This window comes from Haemorhous mexicanus (assembly GCF_027477595.1).
Source record: "Haemorhous mexicanus isolate bHaeMex1 chromosome 35 unlocalized genomic scaffold, bHaeMex1.pri SUPER_35_unloc_5, whole genome shotgun sequence".
NCBI classification, from domain to species: domain Eukaryota; kingdom Metazoa; phylum Chordata; class Aves; order Passeriformes; family Fringillidae; genus Haemorhous; species Haemorhous mexicanus.
In genome coordinates, this window is record NW_026775991.1 from 37 (window position 1) to 18756 (window position 18720).

Genomic DNA, 18720 nt, shown 5'->3' on the forward strand with positions numbered 1-18720 from the left:
TTCGGGGCTCCAGGGTGGGGGAATTTGGGTTTTTTGGGGGGGAAAATTTTGGGTTTTGGGGCTGGGGGATTTGGGGGGGGGTCTCTGAGGATTTTGGGGGGTCCAGGCAGGGGGGTTTGGGGGTTATTTTGGGGGGAAAATTTGGGATTTTGGGCCTTCAGGGCAGGGGGATTTGGGTTTTTTGGGGGGGGGAATTTGGGATTTTGGGGCAGGGGGATTTTGGGGGGAAAAATTTGGGATTTTGGGGCTGGGGGATTTGGGGGGGGGGTCTCTGAGGGATTTCGGGGCTCCAGGGCGGGGGGCTTTGGGGTCTCCAGGTGAATTTTGGGGCCGGATTTGTTCCCTCAGAAAACCCAAACCCGTTAAATTTGCACGGCCCAACCCCCAACGCCCCCCCGGCAGCTCCAGGAAGGTTCTGGAATCTCGGGGGTGGGGGTGGGGGGGTGTTCTGGGGGGGGGTCTCAGCGCTGTCCCCTCCCCCCCCAGGTGCCAGACCCACCTGGAGAACCCCACCCGGTACCACCGTGCGGGCGGCGCAGCGGCAGCAGCTGCGGCAGTACCTGAGCCAACGCCCCACCGCCGGGGGGGGCGGGGCCGGCAGCCCCCTGCCCCTCCCCCCCCCTCGGGACCTCCCCCCCCAGAGCCCCCCCCGAGCCCCCCCTGAGCCCCCCCGCCCCCGGGCTGCTGCACCACGAGAAGGAGGTGAGGGGGAGGGGAGTGACGTCATCAGGGCGGGCGGTGATGTCATAAAGGGAGGCGCGATGACGTCACAAAGGGAGAGGTGTGACGTCATAGGGGGAATCTGTGACGTCATAAAGGAGAATAACGAGGTGATTGGGGGGGTTGGGGGATGTGATAAAAGAGAGGCGATGACGTCATAGTGAGCGCTAAGGGGAGGTGATGACGTCATCGAAGGGGGCTGTGATGTCATAGGACGGGTGATGACGTTATACAGGGGGTCTGTGACGTCATAGGGAGGGTGGGGATGAGATAAGAGCAGCAATGACGTAACACAACAGCCCGGTGACGTCATTGCTGGCAGGGGGGCGGGACTTGATGACATCACAGCGCCACCGTTATCGTCCCCTGCAGATCGATGACGTCATCGATGAGATCATCAGCCTGGAGTCGAGCTACGAGGACCTGCTGGGCCTGGAGGGGCCCCCTCCCCCTCCCCAGCACGGTACCGAGGGGGCGTGGCCTGGGGCAAACCCCGCCCACCCCCAGCACGGGGGTGTGGTTTTCCATATAAGGAAGGGGGTGTGGCTTCTTGCCATGTAAGGGTTTGGGGGGCGTGGCTTTCCCATATAAGGACTTTGGGGTGGGGCTCATTACCATAGAAGGGAGTGGGGGTGGGGCCTATTGTTGCATAATGATGGAGGTGTGGCTCATTACCATATAAGGGTGTAGGGGTGTGGTTTGTTGCAAATAATGAGGGGGTGTGGCTTATTTCCATATGTGGGGGTAGGGGTGTGGCTTATTGCTAAATAACGAGGGAGTGTGGTTTATTACCATATATGGATGCAGGGGTGTGGTTTATTACTGCATAATGAAGGGGTGTGGCTTATTACCATATAAGGGTCTATGGGTGTGGTTTATTACTGCATAATGAAGGGGGTGTGGCTTATTACCATATATGGGTGAAGGGGTGTGGTTTTATTACTGCATAATGAAGGGTGTGTGGCTTGTTACCATATAATGGTGTGGGGGTGGGGTTTGTTGCTAAATAATGAGGGGGTGTGGCTTCTTACCATATATGGGTGTAGGGGTGTGGCTTTTTACTAAATAATGAGGGGGTGGTGGCTGGTTACCATATAAAGGTATAGGAGAGTGGTTTATTACTGTATAATGAAGGGGTGTGGCTTATTACAGTATAATGAAGGGGTGTGGCTTATTACCATATATGGCTGTGGGGTGTGGTTTATTACTGCATAATGAAGGGGTGTGGCTGGTTACCATATAAGGGTCTAGGGGTGTGGTTTTATTACTGCATAATGAAGGGGGTGTGGCTTGTTACCATATAATGGTGTGGGGGTGGGCTTTGTTGCTAAATAATGAGGGGGTGTGGCTTATTACCATATATTGGGTCTAGGGGTGTGGCTTATTACTGCATAATGAAGGGGTGTGGTTATTACCATACAAGGGCACAGGGGGCGTGGCTGGTTACCATCTAAGGGTTGGGGGCGTGGCTTTTCATATCAGGCAAGGGCGTGGTTTTGTTGCCATAGAAGAACTCAGAGGGGGGTGTGGTCTGCAGGAGGTGTGGCCTCTGCTCATTGGCTGTGCAGGCTCTAAGGAGGCGTGGCTTGCACGCAAATGGGCGTGGCCTTGCCCAAACACCCCTGAGGTGTTTCTAGCTGGGTGGGCGTGGTCTGGGTGGGCGCGGCCGCTCTGACCACGCCCCCTCGGGCAGGTTCCCCGCCCCCGGGCCCCTCCTGGAGGTTTTCAGCCCCCGCCCAGGGCGGGAGCAGCTCCTGCCCGGCCCGAGCTGCCGCGGGTCAAGGCCGAGCTCTCAGGTCTGGGGGGTCCTGGGGGGGTCCCAGGGGGTGGGGAGGGGTCCTGGGGGGAGTTAGGGGGGGCTCAGAGGGGTTTGGGGGGGTCCCCATGGTGGGGAGGGGGGTCTCTGGGGGGCTTTGAGGGGGGGTCCCCATGGTGGGGAAGGGTCTCTGGGGGGTCCCTGGGGGGTCCTGGGGGGGTCCCAGGGGGTGGGGGAGGGGTCCCTGGGGGGAGTTAGGGGGGCTCAGAGGGGCTTGGGGGGGGTTTCATGGTGGGGAGGGGTCCCAGGGGGTGGGGAGGGGGTCCATCATTTGGGGGGGGGGTCTCTGAGTGTGCCCCCTCCCCCCCCAGAATCTGAGGCCAAGGCGCTGCTGAAGGAGAGGCCAGAAAAAGGACAACCACAACCTCAGTGAGCTCGGGGGCTCGGGGGGGGGTCCTGGGGGGGGTCTGGGGGGGCTTTGGGGGGGGCTCTGGGGGAGTCCCTGGAGGGGGGTTTGGGGGGGCTCTGGGGGGGCTTTGGGGGGTCTGAGGGGGTTCTGGGGGGGTCCTGGGGGGCTCTGGGGGGCTTTGGGGGGCTCTGGGGGGCTTTGGGGGGCTCTAGGGGAGTCCTGAGGGGGCTTTGGGAGGGTCTTGGGGGGGGTCTGGGGGGGGTCCTGGGGGGCTCTGGGGGGGCTTTGGGGGAGCTTTGGGGGGTTTTGGGGGGGCTTTGGGGGGGCTCTTGGGGGTCCTGGGGGGGCTTTGGGGGGTTTTGGGGGGCTCTGGGGGGTCCTGGGGGGGCTTTGGGGGGTTTTGGGGGCTCTAGGGGAGTCCTGAGGGGGGCTTTGGGGGTGTCTTGGGGGGGGTCTAAGGGGTCCTGGGGGACTCTGGTGGGGCTTTGGGGGCTTTTGGGGGGGCTCTGGGGGGGTCTTGGGGGGTCCTGGGAGGGTTTGGGGGGTTCTAGGGGGGTTCTGAGGGGGCTCTGGGGCGTCCTGGGTGGTTTTGGGGGGGGTCCTGGGGGGGTCTTGGGGGGGTCTTGGGGGGTCCTGGGGCACTTTGTGAGGAATCTGGGGGGTTTGGGGGGGATTTGGGGGGGGTCCCACTGGCTTTTGGGGGTCCCCTGGGGCTGGGGGAGGGGTTCCAGGTGGGTCTCTGGGGGTCCTGGTGGGGGGGGGGGGTCCCTGTGAGGTTTTTGGGGGGTCCTGGGGGTGCACAGGGATTTTTGGGGGGGGGTCCTGGGGGGGGTCCCTGTGAGGTGTTGGGGAGTCCTGGGGGTCCCCCTGGGGCTGGGGGAGGGGTTTTGGGGAGGGGGTCCCCGGGGGTCTCACGTGTCCCCCCCCCATCCCCCCCCCTCAGTCCGAGCGGCGCGCCGGCGCTTCAACATCAACGACCGGATCAAGGAGTTGGGGACCCTGATCCCCAAAAGCAGCGACCCGTGAGCGGGGGGAGGGGCTGGGCGGGTCCTGGCAGGGGAACCCGCGGGGGGGAGGGGCTGGAAGGGAAACTCCCCCCGGGGAGGGTCCTGGAAGGGGGAATTTGGGAGTCGGGGATCCCCAGGGAGGGTCCTGGAAGGGAAATTTGGGAGTCAGGGACCCCCAGGGTGGGGTCCTGGAAGGGAAACTCCCCCCGGGGAGCATCCTGGAAGGGAAATTTGGGAGTCAGGGACCCCCAGGGAGGGTCCTGGAATGGAAACTCCCCTCGGGGAGGGTCCTGGAAGGGAAATTTGGGAGTCGGGGACCCCCAGGGGTGGGTCCTGGAAGGGAAACTCCCCCCGGGGAGGGTCCTGGAAGGGGAATTTGGGAGTCAGGGACCCCCAGGGTGTTGTCCTGGAAGGGAAACTCCCCCCGGGGAGGGTCCTGGAAGGGAAATTTGGGATTCGGGACCCCCCAGGGTGGGTCCTGGAAGGGAAACTCCCCCCGGGGAGGGTCCTGGAAGGGAAATTTGGGAGTCAGGGACCCCAGGGAGGGTCCTGGAAGGGAAATTTGGGAGTCGGGGATCCCCAGGGAGGGTCCTGGAAGGGGAATTTGGGAGTTAGGGACCCCCAGGGTGGGTCCTGGAAGGGAAACTCCCCCCGGGGAGGGTCCTGGAAGGGGAATTTGGGAGTCGGGGATCCCCAGGGAGGGTCCTGGAAGGGAAATTTGGGAGTCAGGGACCCCCAGGGTGGGTCCTGGAAGGGAAACTCCCCCCGGGGAGCATCCTGGAAGGGAAATTTGGGAGTCAGGGACCCCCAGGGAGGGTCCTGGAATGGAAACTCCCCTCGGGGAGGGTCCTGGAAGGGAAATTTGGGAGTCGGGACCCCCAGGGTGGGTCCTGGAAGGGAAACTCCCCCCGGGGAGGGTCCTGGAAGGGGAATTTGGGAGTCAGGGACCCCCAGGGTGGGTCCTGGAAGGGAAAACTCCCCCCGGGGAGGGTCCTGGAAGGGAAATTTGGGATTCGGGACCCCCAGGGTGGGGTCCTGGAAGGGAAACTCCCCCCGGGGAGGGTCCTGGAAGGGAAATTTGGGAGTCAGGGACCCCCAGGGAGGGTCCTGGAAGGGAAATTTGGGAGTCGGGGATCCCCAGGGAGGGTCCTGGAAGGGGGAATTTGGGAGTTAGGGGACCCCCAGGGTGGGTCCTGGAAGGGAAACTCCCCCCCGGGGGAGGGTCCTGGAAGGGGAATTTGGGAGTCGGGGATCCCCAGGGAGGGTCCTGGAAGGGAAATTTGGGAGAGTCAGGGACCCCCAGGGTGGGTCCTGGAAGGGAAACTCCCCCCGGGGAGCATCCTGGAAGGGAAATTTGGGAGTCAGGGACCCCCAGGGAGGGTCCTGGAATGGAAACTCCCCTCGGGGAGGGTCCCTGGAAGGGAAATTTGGGGAGTCGGGACCCCCAGGGTGGGTCCTGGAAGGGAAACTCCCCCCGGGGAGGGTCCTGGAAGGGGAATTTGGGAGTCAGGGACCCCCCAGGGTGGTCCTGGAAGGGAAACTCCCCCCGGGGAGGGTCCTGGAAGGGAAATTTGGGATTCGGGACCCCCAGGGTGGGTCCTGGAAGGGAAACTCCCCCCGGGGAGGGTCCTGGAAGGGAAATTTGGGAGTCAGGGACCCCCAGGGAGGGTCCTGGAAGGGAAATTTGGGAGTCGGGGATCCCCAGGGAGGGTCCTGGAAGGGGAATTTGGGAGTTAGGGACCCCCAGGGTGGGTCCTGGAAGGGAAACTCCCCCCGGGGAGGGTCCTGGAAGGGGAATTTGGGAGTCGGGGATCCCCAGGGAGGGTCCTGGAAGGGAAATTTGGGAGTCAGGGATCCCCAGGGAGGGTCCTGGAAGGGAAATTTGGGAGTCAGGGACCCCCAGGGTGGGTCCTGGAAGGGAAACTCCCCCCGGGGAGGGTCCTGGAAGGGAAATTTGGGATTCGGGACCCCCAGGGTGGGTCCTGGAAGGGAAACTCCCCCCGGGGAGGGTCCTGGAAGGGAAATTTGGGAGTCAGGGACCCCCAGGGAGGGTCCTGGAAGGGAAACTCCCCCCGGGGAGGGTCCTGGAAGGGAAATTTGGGAGTCAGGGACCCCCAGGGAGGGTCCTGGAAGGGAATTTTGGGAGTCAGGGACCCCCAGGGAGGGTCCTGGAAGGGAAATTTGGGAGTCAGGGACCCCCAGGGTGGGTCCTAGAAGTGAAACTCCCCCCAGGGCAGGGCCTGGAAAGGAAATTTGGCAGTCAGGGACCCCCAGGGAGGGTCCTGGAAGGGAAATTTGGGAGTCGGGACCCCCAGGGTGAGTCCTGGAAGGGAAACTCCCCCCGGGGAGGGTCCTGGAAGGGAAACTCCCCCCAGGGCAGGTCCTGGAAGGGGAATTTGGCAGTCGGGACCCCCAGGGAGGGTCCTGGAAGGGAAATTTGGGAGTCGGGGATCCCCAGGGAGGGTCCTGGAAGGGAAATTTGGGAGTCAGGGATCCCCAGGGAGGGTCCTGGAAGGGGAATTTGGGAGTCAGGGACCCCCAGGGTGGGTCCTGGAAGGGAAATTTGGGAGTCAGGGACCCCCAGGGTGGGTCCTGGAAGGGAAACTCTCCCCAGGACAGGTCCTGGAAGGGGAATTTGGCAGTCGGGACCCCCAGAGAGGGTCCTGGAAGGGAAACTCCCCCCAGGGCAGGTCCTGGAAGGGGAAATTTGACATTTTAGGAGCTCCGGTGGTGGGTCCTGGAAGGGATTCCAGAGTGATCCCGGGGGGTATTTTGGGGGTGGTCCTGGGGGTATTTTGGGGGTGGTCCCAGGTTGATCCCAGGGTGGTTTGGGGGTGTTTTGGGGGGGTGATCCCAGGGGGGTTTTGGGGGGGTGGTCTGGGGGTGATCCCAGACTGATCCGGGGCTGATCCCAGGGGTATTTAGGGGCTGACCCGGGGGTGTTTTGGGGTGAGCCCGGGGGTATTTTGGGGGTGGTCTCAGGGGTATTTTGGGGTGACCCTGGGGTATTTAGGGGCTGACCCGGGGGTATTTTGGGGGTGAGCCCGGGGGTATTTTGGGGGTGGTCTCAGGGGTATTTTGGGGTGACCCCGGGGCTATTTAGGGGCTGACCCGGGGGGTATTTTGGGGCTGACCCGGCGGTATTTAGGGGCTGACCTGGGGGTATTTAGGGATGACCCGGGGGTATTTGGGGCTGACCCGGTGGGTCCCGGCAGGGAGATGCGCTGGAACAAGGGCACCATCCTGAAGGCCTCGGTGGATTACATCCGCAAGCTGCAGAAGGAGACGCAGCGAGCGCGGGAGCTGGAGCTGCAGCAGCAGCGCCTGGAGCAGCAGAACCGCAGCCTGCAGCTCCGAGTGCAGGTCTGGGATTGGGAATGGGATTGTGGGATTGGGAATGGGATTGGGAATGTGGGATTGGGATTGGGAATGGGAATGTGGGATTGGGATTGGGAATGGGATTGGGATTGGGATCAGGAGCAGCAGAACCGCAGCCTGCAGCTCCGAGTGCAGGTCTGGGATTGTGGGATTGGGAATGGGAATGGGAATGGGAGCAGCAGAACCACAGCCTGCAGCTCCGAGTGCAGGTCTGGGATTGGGAATGGGATTGTGGGATTGGGAATGGGATTGGGATTGGGATTGGGAATGGGAGCAGCAGAACCGCAGCCTGCAGCTCCGAGTGCAGGTCTGGGATTGGGAATGGGAATGGGAATGTGGGAATAGGAATGTGGGATTAGGAATGGGAGCAGCAGTACCACAGCCTGCAGCTCCGAGTGCAGGTCCGGGATTGTGGGAATGGGAATGGGAATGTGGGAACGGGAATGGGATTGGGATTGGGAATGTGGGATTGGGAATGGGATTGTGGGATTGGGAATGGGAATGGGATTGGGATTGGGAATGTGGGATTGGGAATGGGAATGGGATTGGGAATGTGGGAATGTGGGATTGGGAATGGGAATGGGATTGGGAATGGGAATGGGATTGGGAATGTGGGAATAGGAATGTGGGATTAGGAATGGGAGCAGCAGAACCGCAGCCTGCAGCTCCGAGTGCAGGTCTGGGATTGGGAATGGGATTGGGAATGGGATTGGGAATGTGGGATTGGGAATGGGATTGTGGGATTGGGAATGGGAATGGGATTGGGAATGTGGGAATGTGGGATTGGGAATGGGAATGGGATTGGGAATGGGAATGGGATTGGGAATGTGGGAATAGGAATGTGGGATTAGGAATGGGAGCAGCAGAACCGCAGCCTGCAGCTCCGAGTGCAGGTCTGGGATTGGGAATGGGAATGGGAATGTGGGAATAGGAATGTGGGATTAGGAATGGGAGCAGCAGTACCACAGCCTGCAGCTCCGAGTGCAGGTCCGGGATTGTGGGAATGGGAATGGGAATGTGGGAACGGGAATGGGATTGGGATTGGGAATGTGGGATTGGGAATGGGATTGTGGGATTGGGAATGGGAATGGGATTGGGATTGGGAATGTGGGATTGGGAATGGGAATGGGATTGGGAATGTGGGAATGTGGGATTGGGAATGGGAATGGGATTGGGAATGGGAATGGGATTGGGAATGTGGGAATAGGAATGTGGGATTAGGAATGGGAGCAGCAGAACCGCAGCCTGCAGCTCCGAGTGCAGGTCTGGGATTGGGAATGGGATTGGGAATGGGATTGGGAATGTGGGATTGGGAATGGGATTGTGGGATTGGGAATGGGAATGGGATTGGGAATGTGGGAATGTGGGATTGGGAATGGGAATGGGATTGGGAATGGGAATGGGATTGGGAATGTGGGAATAGGAATGTGGGATTAGGAATGGGAGCAGCAGAACCGCAGCCTGCAGCTCCGAGTGCAGGTCTGGGATTGGGAATGGGATTGGGAATGGGAATGTGGGATTGGGAATGGGATTGGGAATGGGATTGTGGATTGGGAATGGGATTGTGGGATTGGGAATGGGAATGGGAATGTGGGAATGGGATTGGGAATGGGAACAGCAGAACCGCAGCCTGCAGCTCCGAGTGCAGGTCCGGGATTGGGAATGGGAATGGGAATGGGATTGGGAATGGGAATGTGGGATTGGGAATGGGAATGTGGGATTGGGAATGGGAATGGGATTGGGATTGGGAATGTGGGATTGGGAATGTGGGAATAGGAATGTGGGATTAGGAATGGGAATGGGATTGGGAATGTGGGAATAGGAATGTGGGATTAGGAATGGGAGCAGCAGTACCACAGCCTGCAGCTCCGAGTGCAGGTCTGGGATTGGGAATGGGAATGTGGGATTGGGAATGTGGGATTGGGAATGGGAATGTGGGATTGGGAATGTGGGATTGGGAATGTGGGATTGGGAATGTGGGATTGGGAATGGGAATGTGGGATTGGGAATGTGGGATTGGGAATGTGGGATTTGGATTGGGAATGTGGGATTGGGAATGTGGGATTGGGATTGGGAATGTGGGATTGGGAATGTGGGATTGGGATTGAGAATGTGGGATTGGGAACAGGATCAGGAGCAGCACAACCCCATCCTTCAGCTCTGAGTGCAGGTCTGGGATTGGGAATGGGAATGTAGGAATGGGAATGGGAACAGCAGAACCGCAGCCTGCAGGTATGGGAATGGGGAAATGGGATCGGGAATGGGCGGGGTCGGAGCCGGGAGTGCGGGAATGGGCGGGGGAATGGGCGGGGAATGGGCGGGGCCCGGGTTGGGAATGCGGAATTGGGGTTTGGAATGTGGGGTCGGGGCTGGGAGGGGTGGGATCAGGATCGGGATCGGGAATGCGCAGTCAGGAATGTGCAGTTGGGGTTGGGAATGCGGGGTCTGTGGGGCTGGGAGCCTCCCTGGGGGCAGAGCAGAGTGCTCAGGAATATTTTACCTTTTTTGGGTGGGTTTGGGTGGGTTTTGGGTGGGTTTTGGGATGGCCTGGACAGGAGGGGGGAGGGGAATCCAGGAACCATCGGGGTATTCGGGAATATTTAGGTCACCGAGCCCCCTCCCCCAATTCCCTCTCCAGGAACTGGAGCTCCAAGCCCAAATCCACGGGCTCCCCCTGACCCCCCCCACGGCCGAGGGGGGCTGCGAGGAGCCCTCGGGGGGGGGTCCCCCCTTCCTCCCCGGGGGTCCCCCCACTCCCCAGTGCCTGCTGGAGCTGCCCCCGGGGCTGGCGCTGCCCCTGGCGCTGGGGGGCCCCGAGGGGACCCTCGAGGACATCCTGATGGACGATGGCGGGGGGCTGTCCCCGCTGGGCCCCCCCGGCGCCCTCCTGGCCTCGCCGGGCCCCTCGCGGGCCTCCAGCCCCCGCAGCAGCCTCAGCATGGAGGACGAGCCCTGAGCCCGCCCTGGGAGGGGCCCGGCCCGGGGGGGATTTTTAGAGACCCCCCCTCATCTTTCCGGGCCCCCCTGCCCTCCCTGAGGTGTTCTGGGTGGTCCCCACCCGGTGCCGTTTGAAGAGTCTTAAAGCGGGCAGGTGCTTTGTAATGAGGCCCCGCCCCTTTAAGGGTGTTGCCCTTTTAAGGCGCTCTTTGTGGGACCCCTCTCTTAAAAGGGCTCGGCCGGGCGTGGCTCGTTGGAAAGAAGGGCGGCCCCCTCCATGTGTGGCCCCTTTAAGGCGCTGGCGTCGGGCCCCACCTGGTCGTGGCCCTTTGAAGTGTCTGCAAAAAGCCCCGCCCCTCCGTGAGGCCACTCCCACTTCCCGGCTCACCCAACCAGGGGATTCCTGAGGGCTGGGTCCTCAGGTGAAGCCCCGCCCATTCCGCTGTCACTCACATTTACCCCTCCCACTACTAACGCCCACAAACCACACCCCCTTCTAGAGACCACGCCCACTTGGCCCCACTTAAAGGGCCACACCCGCATTTACAAACCCCTCCCCCAATTTTGTACTGGACCCTCACCTGGGAAATAAAAGTTTGGTAACGACGGCGGCCTCGTGTCCCCACCGTGTCCCCCTGTCCCGTGTCCTGTCCGTCTGTCCTTCCTTAATTGTGTCCCCCTGTCCTGTGTCCTGTCCCCCTGTCCCTGTGTCCTGTCCGTCTGTCCTTTATTCTGTCCCTGTCCCTTGTCCTGTCCGTCTGTCCTTTATTCTGTCCCTGTCCCTTGTCCTGTCCGTCTGTCCTTTATTGTGTCCCCCTGTCCTGTCCTGTCCGTCTGTCCTTAATTGTGTCCCCATGTCCTGTCCATCTGTCCTTTATTGTGTCCCCCTGTCCCATGTCCTGTCCGTCTGTCCTTTATTGTGTCCCCCTGTCCCATGTCCTGTCCGTCTGTCCTTTATTGTGTCCCCCTGTCCTGTGTCCTGTCCGTTTGTCCTTAATTGTGGCCCCCTGTCCCCTGTCCTGTCAGTCTGTCCTTTATTGTGTCCGTCTGTCCCGTGTCCTGTCCATCTGTCCTTTATTCTGTCCCCTGTCCTGTCCATCTGTCCTTTATTGTGTCCCCCTGTCCTGTCCGTTTGTCCTTAATTGTGGCCCCCTGTCCCCTGTCCTGTCCGTCTGTCCTTTATTGTGTCCCCCTGTCCTGTCCATCTGTCCTTTATTGCGTCCCTATGTCCCCACCCTTGTCCCTGTCCCCATTCCTGTCCCCCCCCCATTTTCTCCCCTCGCCCTCCTCCAGGACCCCCCGAAATATCCCCGGGGGGGGGGGGAGGGGCTCTGTCCCTTTAATGTCACACGGTGGGGGAGGGGCTCTGTCCTTTATTGTCCCACCGGCCGCTACAAACTCGGGGTCCCCTCCCCCCCTTTCCCCTCCCCCCCCCCCGCCCCCTGACCCCCCCTCGGCGTCCATCCACGGCCCGGGGGGGGGGAGGGGCCCCCCCAAACTCCAGCACGAGGCTCCGAGCTGAGGATGAGAAGGAGATCAGTGGGGGAGGGGCGCTGGGAGACCCCTCCCCCCTCCCCAGAAATGGGGGTTGGGCGATTCCGGGACCCCCCCAAACCCCCCCTGGAATGGGGGAACCCAAAAATATCCCCCCAAATCCCCCCCCCATAAATTCACTTGGCAGCGTCCTGAGACCCCCCCCAAAATGGGGCTTGGGAAGGGTCAGGACCCCCAAAAAATAATTCGGGGTGAAATTTGGGGGGTTCTGGGGAGTCCCTGAACGCTCCGGGATCCATTTGGGCACTTTTGGGGGGCCCCAGGTTAATTTTGGGGTGTTGCTGGTCACTTTTGGGGTGTCCCAGGTTAATTTTGGGGTGTCCCAGATCAATTTTGGGGTGTCCCTGGTCACTTTTGGGATGTCCTTGGTCACTTTTGGGGTGTCCTTGGTCACTTTTGGGGTGTGTCCTTGGTCAATTTTGTGGGGCCCCAGGTTAATTTTGGGGTGTCCCTGGTCACTTTTGGGGTGACCCAGATCAATTTTGGGGTGTCCTCGGTCAATTTTGGTGACCCAGATCAATTTTGGGGTGTCCTTGGTCAATTTTGGGGTGCCCCAGGTTAATTTTGGGGTGTCCCTGGTCACTTTTGGGGTCCTCCATGACTGTTGGGCTGTCCCAATCAGTTTTTGGGGTGCCCCCGAACATTTTGGGGTCCATCCTCAGTTTCAGGGTCCCCCATGATTTTGGGGTGCCCCCCCATCAGTTTTTGGGGTGACCCTGGGTCAGTCCTGGGGGTCCCCCCGGTTTTGGGGTGCCCTGGGTCAGTTCCTGGGGGTCCCCCCGGTTTGGGGGTGCCCTGGGTCAGTTCCTGGGGGTCCCCCCGGTTTGGGGGTGCCCTGGGGGTCAGTTCCTGGGGGTCCCCCCGGTTTTGGGGTGCCCTGGGTCAGTTCCTGGGGGTCCCCCCGGTTTGGGGGTGCCCTGGGTCAGTCCTGGGGGTCTCCCAGGTTTGGGGGGTGCCCTGGGTCAGTTCCTGGGGGTCCCCCCAGGTTTTGGGGTGCCCTGGGTCAGTTCCTGGGGGTCCCCCCCAGGTCTGGGGGTGCCCTGGGTCAGTTCCTGGGGGTCCCCCAGGTCTGGGGGTGCCCTGGGTCAGTTCTGGGGGTCCCCCCGGTTTGGGGGTGCCCTGGGTCAGTCCTGGGGGTCCCCCAGGTCTGGGGGTGCCCTGGGTCACTCCTGGGGGTCCCCCCGGTTTGGGGGTGCCCTGGGTCAGTTCCTGGGGGTCCCCCAGGTCTGGGGGTGCCCTGGGTCAGTTCCTGGGGGTCCCCCCGGTTTGGGGGTGCCCCCATTTCGGGGGTCCCTACCTCAGTTGTCGTAGTTGTCCCGGTACGAGGCCGATGGGAAGCGCTCGCCGTAACCCCCCTGCCTGGGGTGGGGGGAGGGGGGGGTCAGCACCCTGGGGACCCCTCCCCAAACCTTGGGGACCCCCCCCCAAACCCTGGGGACCCCCCCCAAACTCAGGACCCCTCCCCAAAATCACAAATGGCCCCCCCAAACCTACAGGAGCCCCCTAAAACTTCTCCCTGACCCCCCAAAATCCGTTCAGAACCCCTCCAAATCTCTTCCAGCCTCCCCAAATCCCCCCAGACCCCTCCCCAAATCCCCCCAGACCCCTCCCCAACCCCCCAAAACCCCTCCCCACCCCCCCAAGTTTTCCTCAGCCCCCCCCAAACCCCTCCCTAACCCCTCCCCAGCCCCCTTAATGAGCTCCAGCCCCCCCAAATCCCTCCCCAGCCCCCCCAAATCCCCCTCCAGCCCCCCAAACCCCTCCCCCACCCCCCTAAACCCCTCCCCAGCCCCCCCAAATCCCCCCCAGACCCCTTAAATCGCCCCCAAACCCGTCCCTAACCCCCCCAAATCCCCCAAAACCCCTCCCCAGCCCCCTCAAATCCCCCTCCAGACCCCCCAAACCCCTCCCTAACCCCCCCAGACCCCTCCCCAAATCCCCCCAGCCCCCTCCCCAGCCCTCCCCCCCCTCACCGGCCGCCGTAGTCCCGGCCCCCCCCGTAGCCCCCCGGGCGCCCCTCATAGCGGCCGCCGTAGCCTCGGTCGCCTCCTCCTGCAGGGACCCCCGAATTTGGGGGGAATTCAGGAAAAAACCCAAAACATTCCTTTAATTACCCCAAAATCCCCAAACCCCAAAATCTGAGACCCCCCCCAAACCCCAAAATCCCCAAAATCTCCCCCAAAATCTGAGAACCCCCCCAAACCCCAAAATCCCCAAAATCTCCCCCAAAATCTGAGACGCCCCCAAACCCCCCAAACCCCAAAATCCCCAAATCTCCCCCAAAATCAGCTTTAGACCCCCCAAACCCCACCCCATAAACCTCCAAAAGAGCTTCTGAACCCCCTCCCCAAAACCCCCCAGACCCCAAATCCCCACCCCAACCCCCCAGACCCCAAAACCCGAAGACCCCAAGCCCCCTCCCCACCCCATAAACCCCCCAAAATCCCCTGAACCCCCTCCCCAAAGACCCCAAGCCCCCTCCCCACCCAATAAACCCCCCCAAAGAGCCCCTGAAGCCCCTCCCCAAAAACCCCAAGCCCCCTCCCCACCCCATAAACCCCCCGAACCCCCTCCCCAAAGACCCCAAGCCCCCTCCCCACCCAATAAACCCCCCCCAAAATCCCCTGAACCCCCTCCCCAAAGACCCCAAGCCCCCTCCCCAACCCCCCAGACCCCAAAACCCAAAGACCCCAAGCCCCCTCCCCACCCCATAAACCCCCCCAGAGAGCCCCTGAAGCCCCTCCCCAGACCCCACGCCCCCTCCCCACCCCCTCTCACCTCGGCCGTAGCCCCTGGCCCGGCCCCGGCCGCCCCCGAAGCCCCCCCGGGACCCCCGGGGCGATTTCCCGGCGTGATCCACGCGGATCTGCCGCCCGTCCAGGCACTGTTGGGGACATTTGGGGACACGCTGGGGTCACCCCGCCCCCTCTGGGATCCCCCCAGCCCCCTCTGGGTACCCCAAAGCTGTCGGGGTGCCCCAGCTCTGCCCTCAACCCCCTCCCCCAGGGACCTCAAACACTCCTGGGGACCCCAAAGCCCCCCCAGGTGTCCCCTAACCCCTGCCAAGTGTCCCCCAGGTGTGCCCAGGTGTCTCCAGATGCCCCACCCACCCCCCTCCAGGTGTGCCCAGGTGTCCTCACACCCCTCAAGTGTGCCCAGGTGTGCCCAGGTGTACCCAGGTGTGTGCCCACCTCCCCGTTCATGGCCGCCATGGCGTCACTGGCGTGCCTGGGGTCCCTAAACACCCCCCAGGTGTGCCCAGGTGTGCCCAGGTGTGCCCAGGTGCCCCAGGTGTGTGCCCAGGTGTGTGCCCAGGTGTGCCCACCTCCCCATTCATGGCCTCCATGGCATCACTGGCATGCCCGGGGTCCCCAAACACCCCCCAGGTGTGCCCAGGTGGCCCAGGTGTGCCCAGGTGTGCCCACCTCCCCGTTCATGGCCCCCACAGCGTCACTGGCATGCCCGGGGTCCCTAAACACCCCCCAGGTGTGCCCAGGTGTGTGCTCAGGTGTGCCCAGGTGTGCCCAGGTGCCCCAGGTGTGCCCAGGTGTGTGCCCAGGTGTGTGCCCAGGTGTGTGCTCAGGTGTGCCCAGGTGTGCCCAGGTGTGTGCCCAGGTGTGTGCCCCAGGTGTGCCCACCTCCCCGTTCATGGCCGCCATGGCATCGCTGGCGTGCCCGGGGTCCCCCAAACACCCCCCAGGTGTGCCCAGGTGCCCCAGGTGTGTGCCCAGGTGTGCCCACCTCCCCGTTCATGGCCGCCATGGCGTCGCTGGCGTGCCCGGGGTCCCCCAAACACCCCCCAGGTGTGCCCAGGTGTGTGCTCAGGTGTGCCCAGGTGTGCCTAGGTGCCCCAGGTGTGTGCCCAGGTGTGTGCCCAGGTGTGCCCACCTCCCCATTCATGGCCTGCATGGCATCACTGGCATGCCCGGGGTCCCCAAACACCCCCCAGGTGTGTGCCCAGGTGCCCCAGGTGTGCCCAGGTGTGCCCACCTCCCCGTTCATGGCCGCCATGGTGTCGCTGGCGTGCCTGGGGTCCCCCAAACACCCCCCAGGTGTCCCCAGGTGCCCCAGGTGTGCCCAGGTGTGTGCCCAGGTGTGCCCAGGTGTGTCCCCAGGTGCCCCAGGTGTGCCCAGGTGTGCCCAGGTGCCCCAGGTGTGCCCAGGTGTGCCCCAGGTGTGCCCCCCAGGTGCCCCAGGTGTGCCCAGGTGTGCCCAGGTGTGCCCACCTCCCCGTTCATGGCCGCCATGGCGTCGCTGGCGTGCTCGGGGTTGCTGAAGGTGACGAAGCCGAAGCCCCGCGAGCGCTGGGTCTCCCTGTCCTTCACCACCACCACTGCAGGGGGGGAAACACCCAAAATGGATCAAAACAGCCCCAAAACACCCAAAATGGATCAAAACAGCCCCAAATGGACCAAAACAGCCCCAAAACACCCAAAATCAACCAAAACAGCCCCAAAACACCCAAAATGGATCAAAACAGCCCGAAATGGACCAAAACAGCCCCAAAATGGACCAAAACAGCCCCAAATGGACCCAAAATGGATTAAAACAGCCCCAAAACACCCAAAATGGACCAAAACAGCCCAAAATGGACCAAAACAGCCCCAAATGGACCCAAAATGGACCAAAACAGCCCCAAAAGGGACCCAAAACAGCCCCAGAACACCCAAAATGGACCAAAACAGCCCCAAAACACCCAAAATCAACCAAAACAGCCCCAAAAGGGACCCAAAATGGATCAAAACAACCCAAAATGGACTAAACCAGCCCAAAATGGACCCAAAACAACCCAAAATGAAACCAAACCAGCCCCAAACCACCCAAAATGGACCCAAAACCACCCAAAATGGACCCAAAAAAACCCCAGAACAGCCCAGAACCATCCCAAAAGAACCCCAAAATAGTCCCAGATCAACCCCAAAATGGCCAAAAAAACCCCTAAATTAACCCCAAAATAACCCAAAACCAGCCCCAAAGAGAACCCCAAAATATCCCAAAGGGAACCCAGGAACAGCCCCAAAATACCCCAAAATATCCCAAATTATCCCAAAATAACCCCAAGGGAACATTAAAAATCCTCTGAACAAACCCCAAAAGATCCTAAAGGGAACCCCAGAACAATTCTGGGCAGGTTTGGGACGTTTTGGGACATTTTTGGGGTATTTTTGAGATCCTTTTGGATAGTTTGGAATCATTTTGAGATTTTTTTTGATCATTTTGGGATAATTTTGAGATTTTTTTTGGTGTAATTTTGGCTGGTTTTTGTTTTCACCCTCGGAGATGGGCCCAGAGGAGCTGAAGTGCTGCCCCAGAGATATTTTAGGATATTTTGGGATATTTTAGGATACTTTAAGGATTTTTTTGGGGATATTTTTGGGGTGTTTTATCCGTTTTTGGGATGTTTCAGGGTATTTGTGTCTCTCACCCTCGGAGATGGGCCCGGAGGAGCTGAAGTGCTGCCCCAGGGATATTTCAGAATTATTTTGGGATATTTTAGAGTATTTTAAGGATATTTTGGGGTACTTTAAGGATATTTTGGGTACTTTAAGGATATTTTTGGGGCGTTTTATCCATTTTTGGGATGTTTCAGAGTATTTGTGTCTCTCACCCTCGGAGATGGGCCCGGAGGAGCTGAAGTGCTGCCCCAGGGATATTTCAGAATTATTTTGGGATATTTTTGGGGTACTTTAAAGATATTTTGGGGTACTTTAAGGATATTTTTGGGGTCTTTTATCCATTTTTGGGACGTTTCAGGGTATTTGTGTCTCTCACCCTCGGAGATGGGCCCGGAGGAGCTGAAGTGCTGCCCCAAGAATATTTTAGGATTATTTTGGGATATTTTAGGGTACTTTAAGGATATTTTGGGGTACTTTAGGGATATTTTGGGGTACTTTAAGGATATTTTTGGGGCATTTTATCCATTTTTGGGACGTTTCAGGGTATTTGTGTCTCTCACCCTCGGAGATGGGCCCGAAGGAGCTGAAGTGCTGCTCCAGGGATATTTTAGGATTATTTTGGGATATTTTAGGGTACTTTAGGGATATTTTGGGGTACTTTAAGGATATTTTTGGGGCATTTTATCCGTTTTTGGGACGTTTCAGGGTATTTGTGTCTCTCACCCTCGGAGATGGGCCCGAAGGAGCTGAAGTGCTGCTCCAGGCCCTGCTCGTCCGTGTCGTAGTTGAGGCCCCCCACGAACAACTTCCCCTCCTCCGCCGCCATGCGTGGGGGGGCGGGGCCAAACGTGACGTCATAAGGCGGGGCCCTGCCCCTGTGGTGACGTAATGACCTGTCCAGGGAGCGGTGCTGACGTCACAAACCCGGCAAGGACTCCCCCGTGACGTCACAACGCTGAGCCTCGTGTCCGATGACATCACAATGCCAACCTCTATGACATCACCAACCCCTCGCCGCCTCCAGTGACGTCACACTAACCCTCCCACCGTTGATGATGTCACAACACCCTCAGCGACCACCAATCACCCCGTGACGCCATCAGCCGGACGCGTCCCCTCCTGATGACGTCACGAAGCGTCCCCCGTGACGTCACGTCCAGCCCCACGTGGTTCCCTCCCCTCCCCCCGCCCGGCCACGTGTTCGCTCCCCGGAAGTGCCGCTCCCGCCGCCCGCGCGCGCATGCGCAGAACCAGCGCGGCCCTCAGGGCGCCGAGGCGGGAAAAGGAGAGGAAAGGGAGGGGGAGGAAGGGAAATGAGCGGTCCGACAGCGGCCAAAGCCGCGATTATCGCGACAGAAGGAGGGGGAGAAGCGAGAAGAGTCGCGATAGGAGCAGCCGAGTCTCACCCGAGCGGCGCCGGACGGGCCCGGACTGAGGCCGCGGCCGCCCCGCCCCGCCGATTTTAAGCAGCTCCGCCCCCCACGTGACCGCAGCGCTGCCATGCCATTGGCTGCTTGCTCTGGCCCCGCCCCTTGGGCGCGTGGAATAGACCATTGGGGCTGG

General features: G+C 60.9%; 2 protein-coding genes across 2 annotated transcripts; one reads left to right on the plus strand and one right to left on the minus strand.

Annotated features, from left to right (window-relative positions):
- Positions 1–486: 486 nt before the first annotated feature.
- Positions 487–10813, plus strand: LOC132322748 (transcription factor E3-like; the record flags this gene model as incomplete). Its single annotated transcript, XM_059837456.1, is given in 13 exon segments — positions 487–523; positions 525–566; positions 569–622; positions 625–702; positions 1093–1196; positions 2414–2450; positions 2453–2516; positions 2848–2879; positions 2881–2905; positions 3829–3907; positions 7108–7255; positions 9909–10004; positions 10007–10813. Coding segments are annotated over 13 exon segments (1132 nt in total), but the record flags the coding sequence as incomplete, so codon positions are not given.
- A 2102-nt stretch (positions 10814–12915) lies between these two features.
- On the minus strand, positions 12916–18664 carry LOC132322746 (RNA-binding protein 3-like). Its single transcript, XM_059837453.1, has 6 exons — positions 18564–18664; positions 17881–18050; positions 15988–16094; positions 14540–14645; positions 13735–13813; positions 12916–13120 (listed from the first exon to the last, which is right to left on the minus strand). Exons 2-6 carry the CDS (start codon positions 17981–17983, stop codon positions 13060–13062), a joined length of 456 nt encoding a protein of 151 aa, XP_059693436.1. The 5' UTR covers positions 17984–18050; positions 18564–18664; the 3' UTR covers positions 12916–13059.
- Positions 18665–18720: the final 56 nt, after the last annotated feature.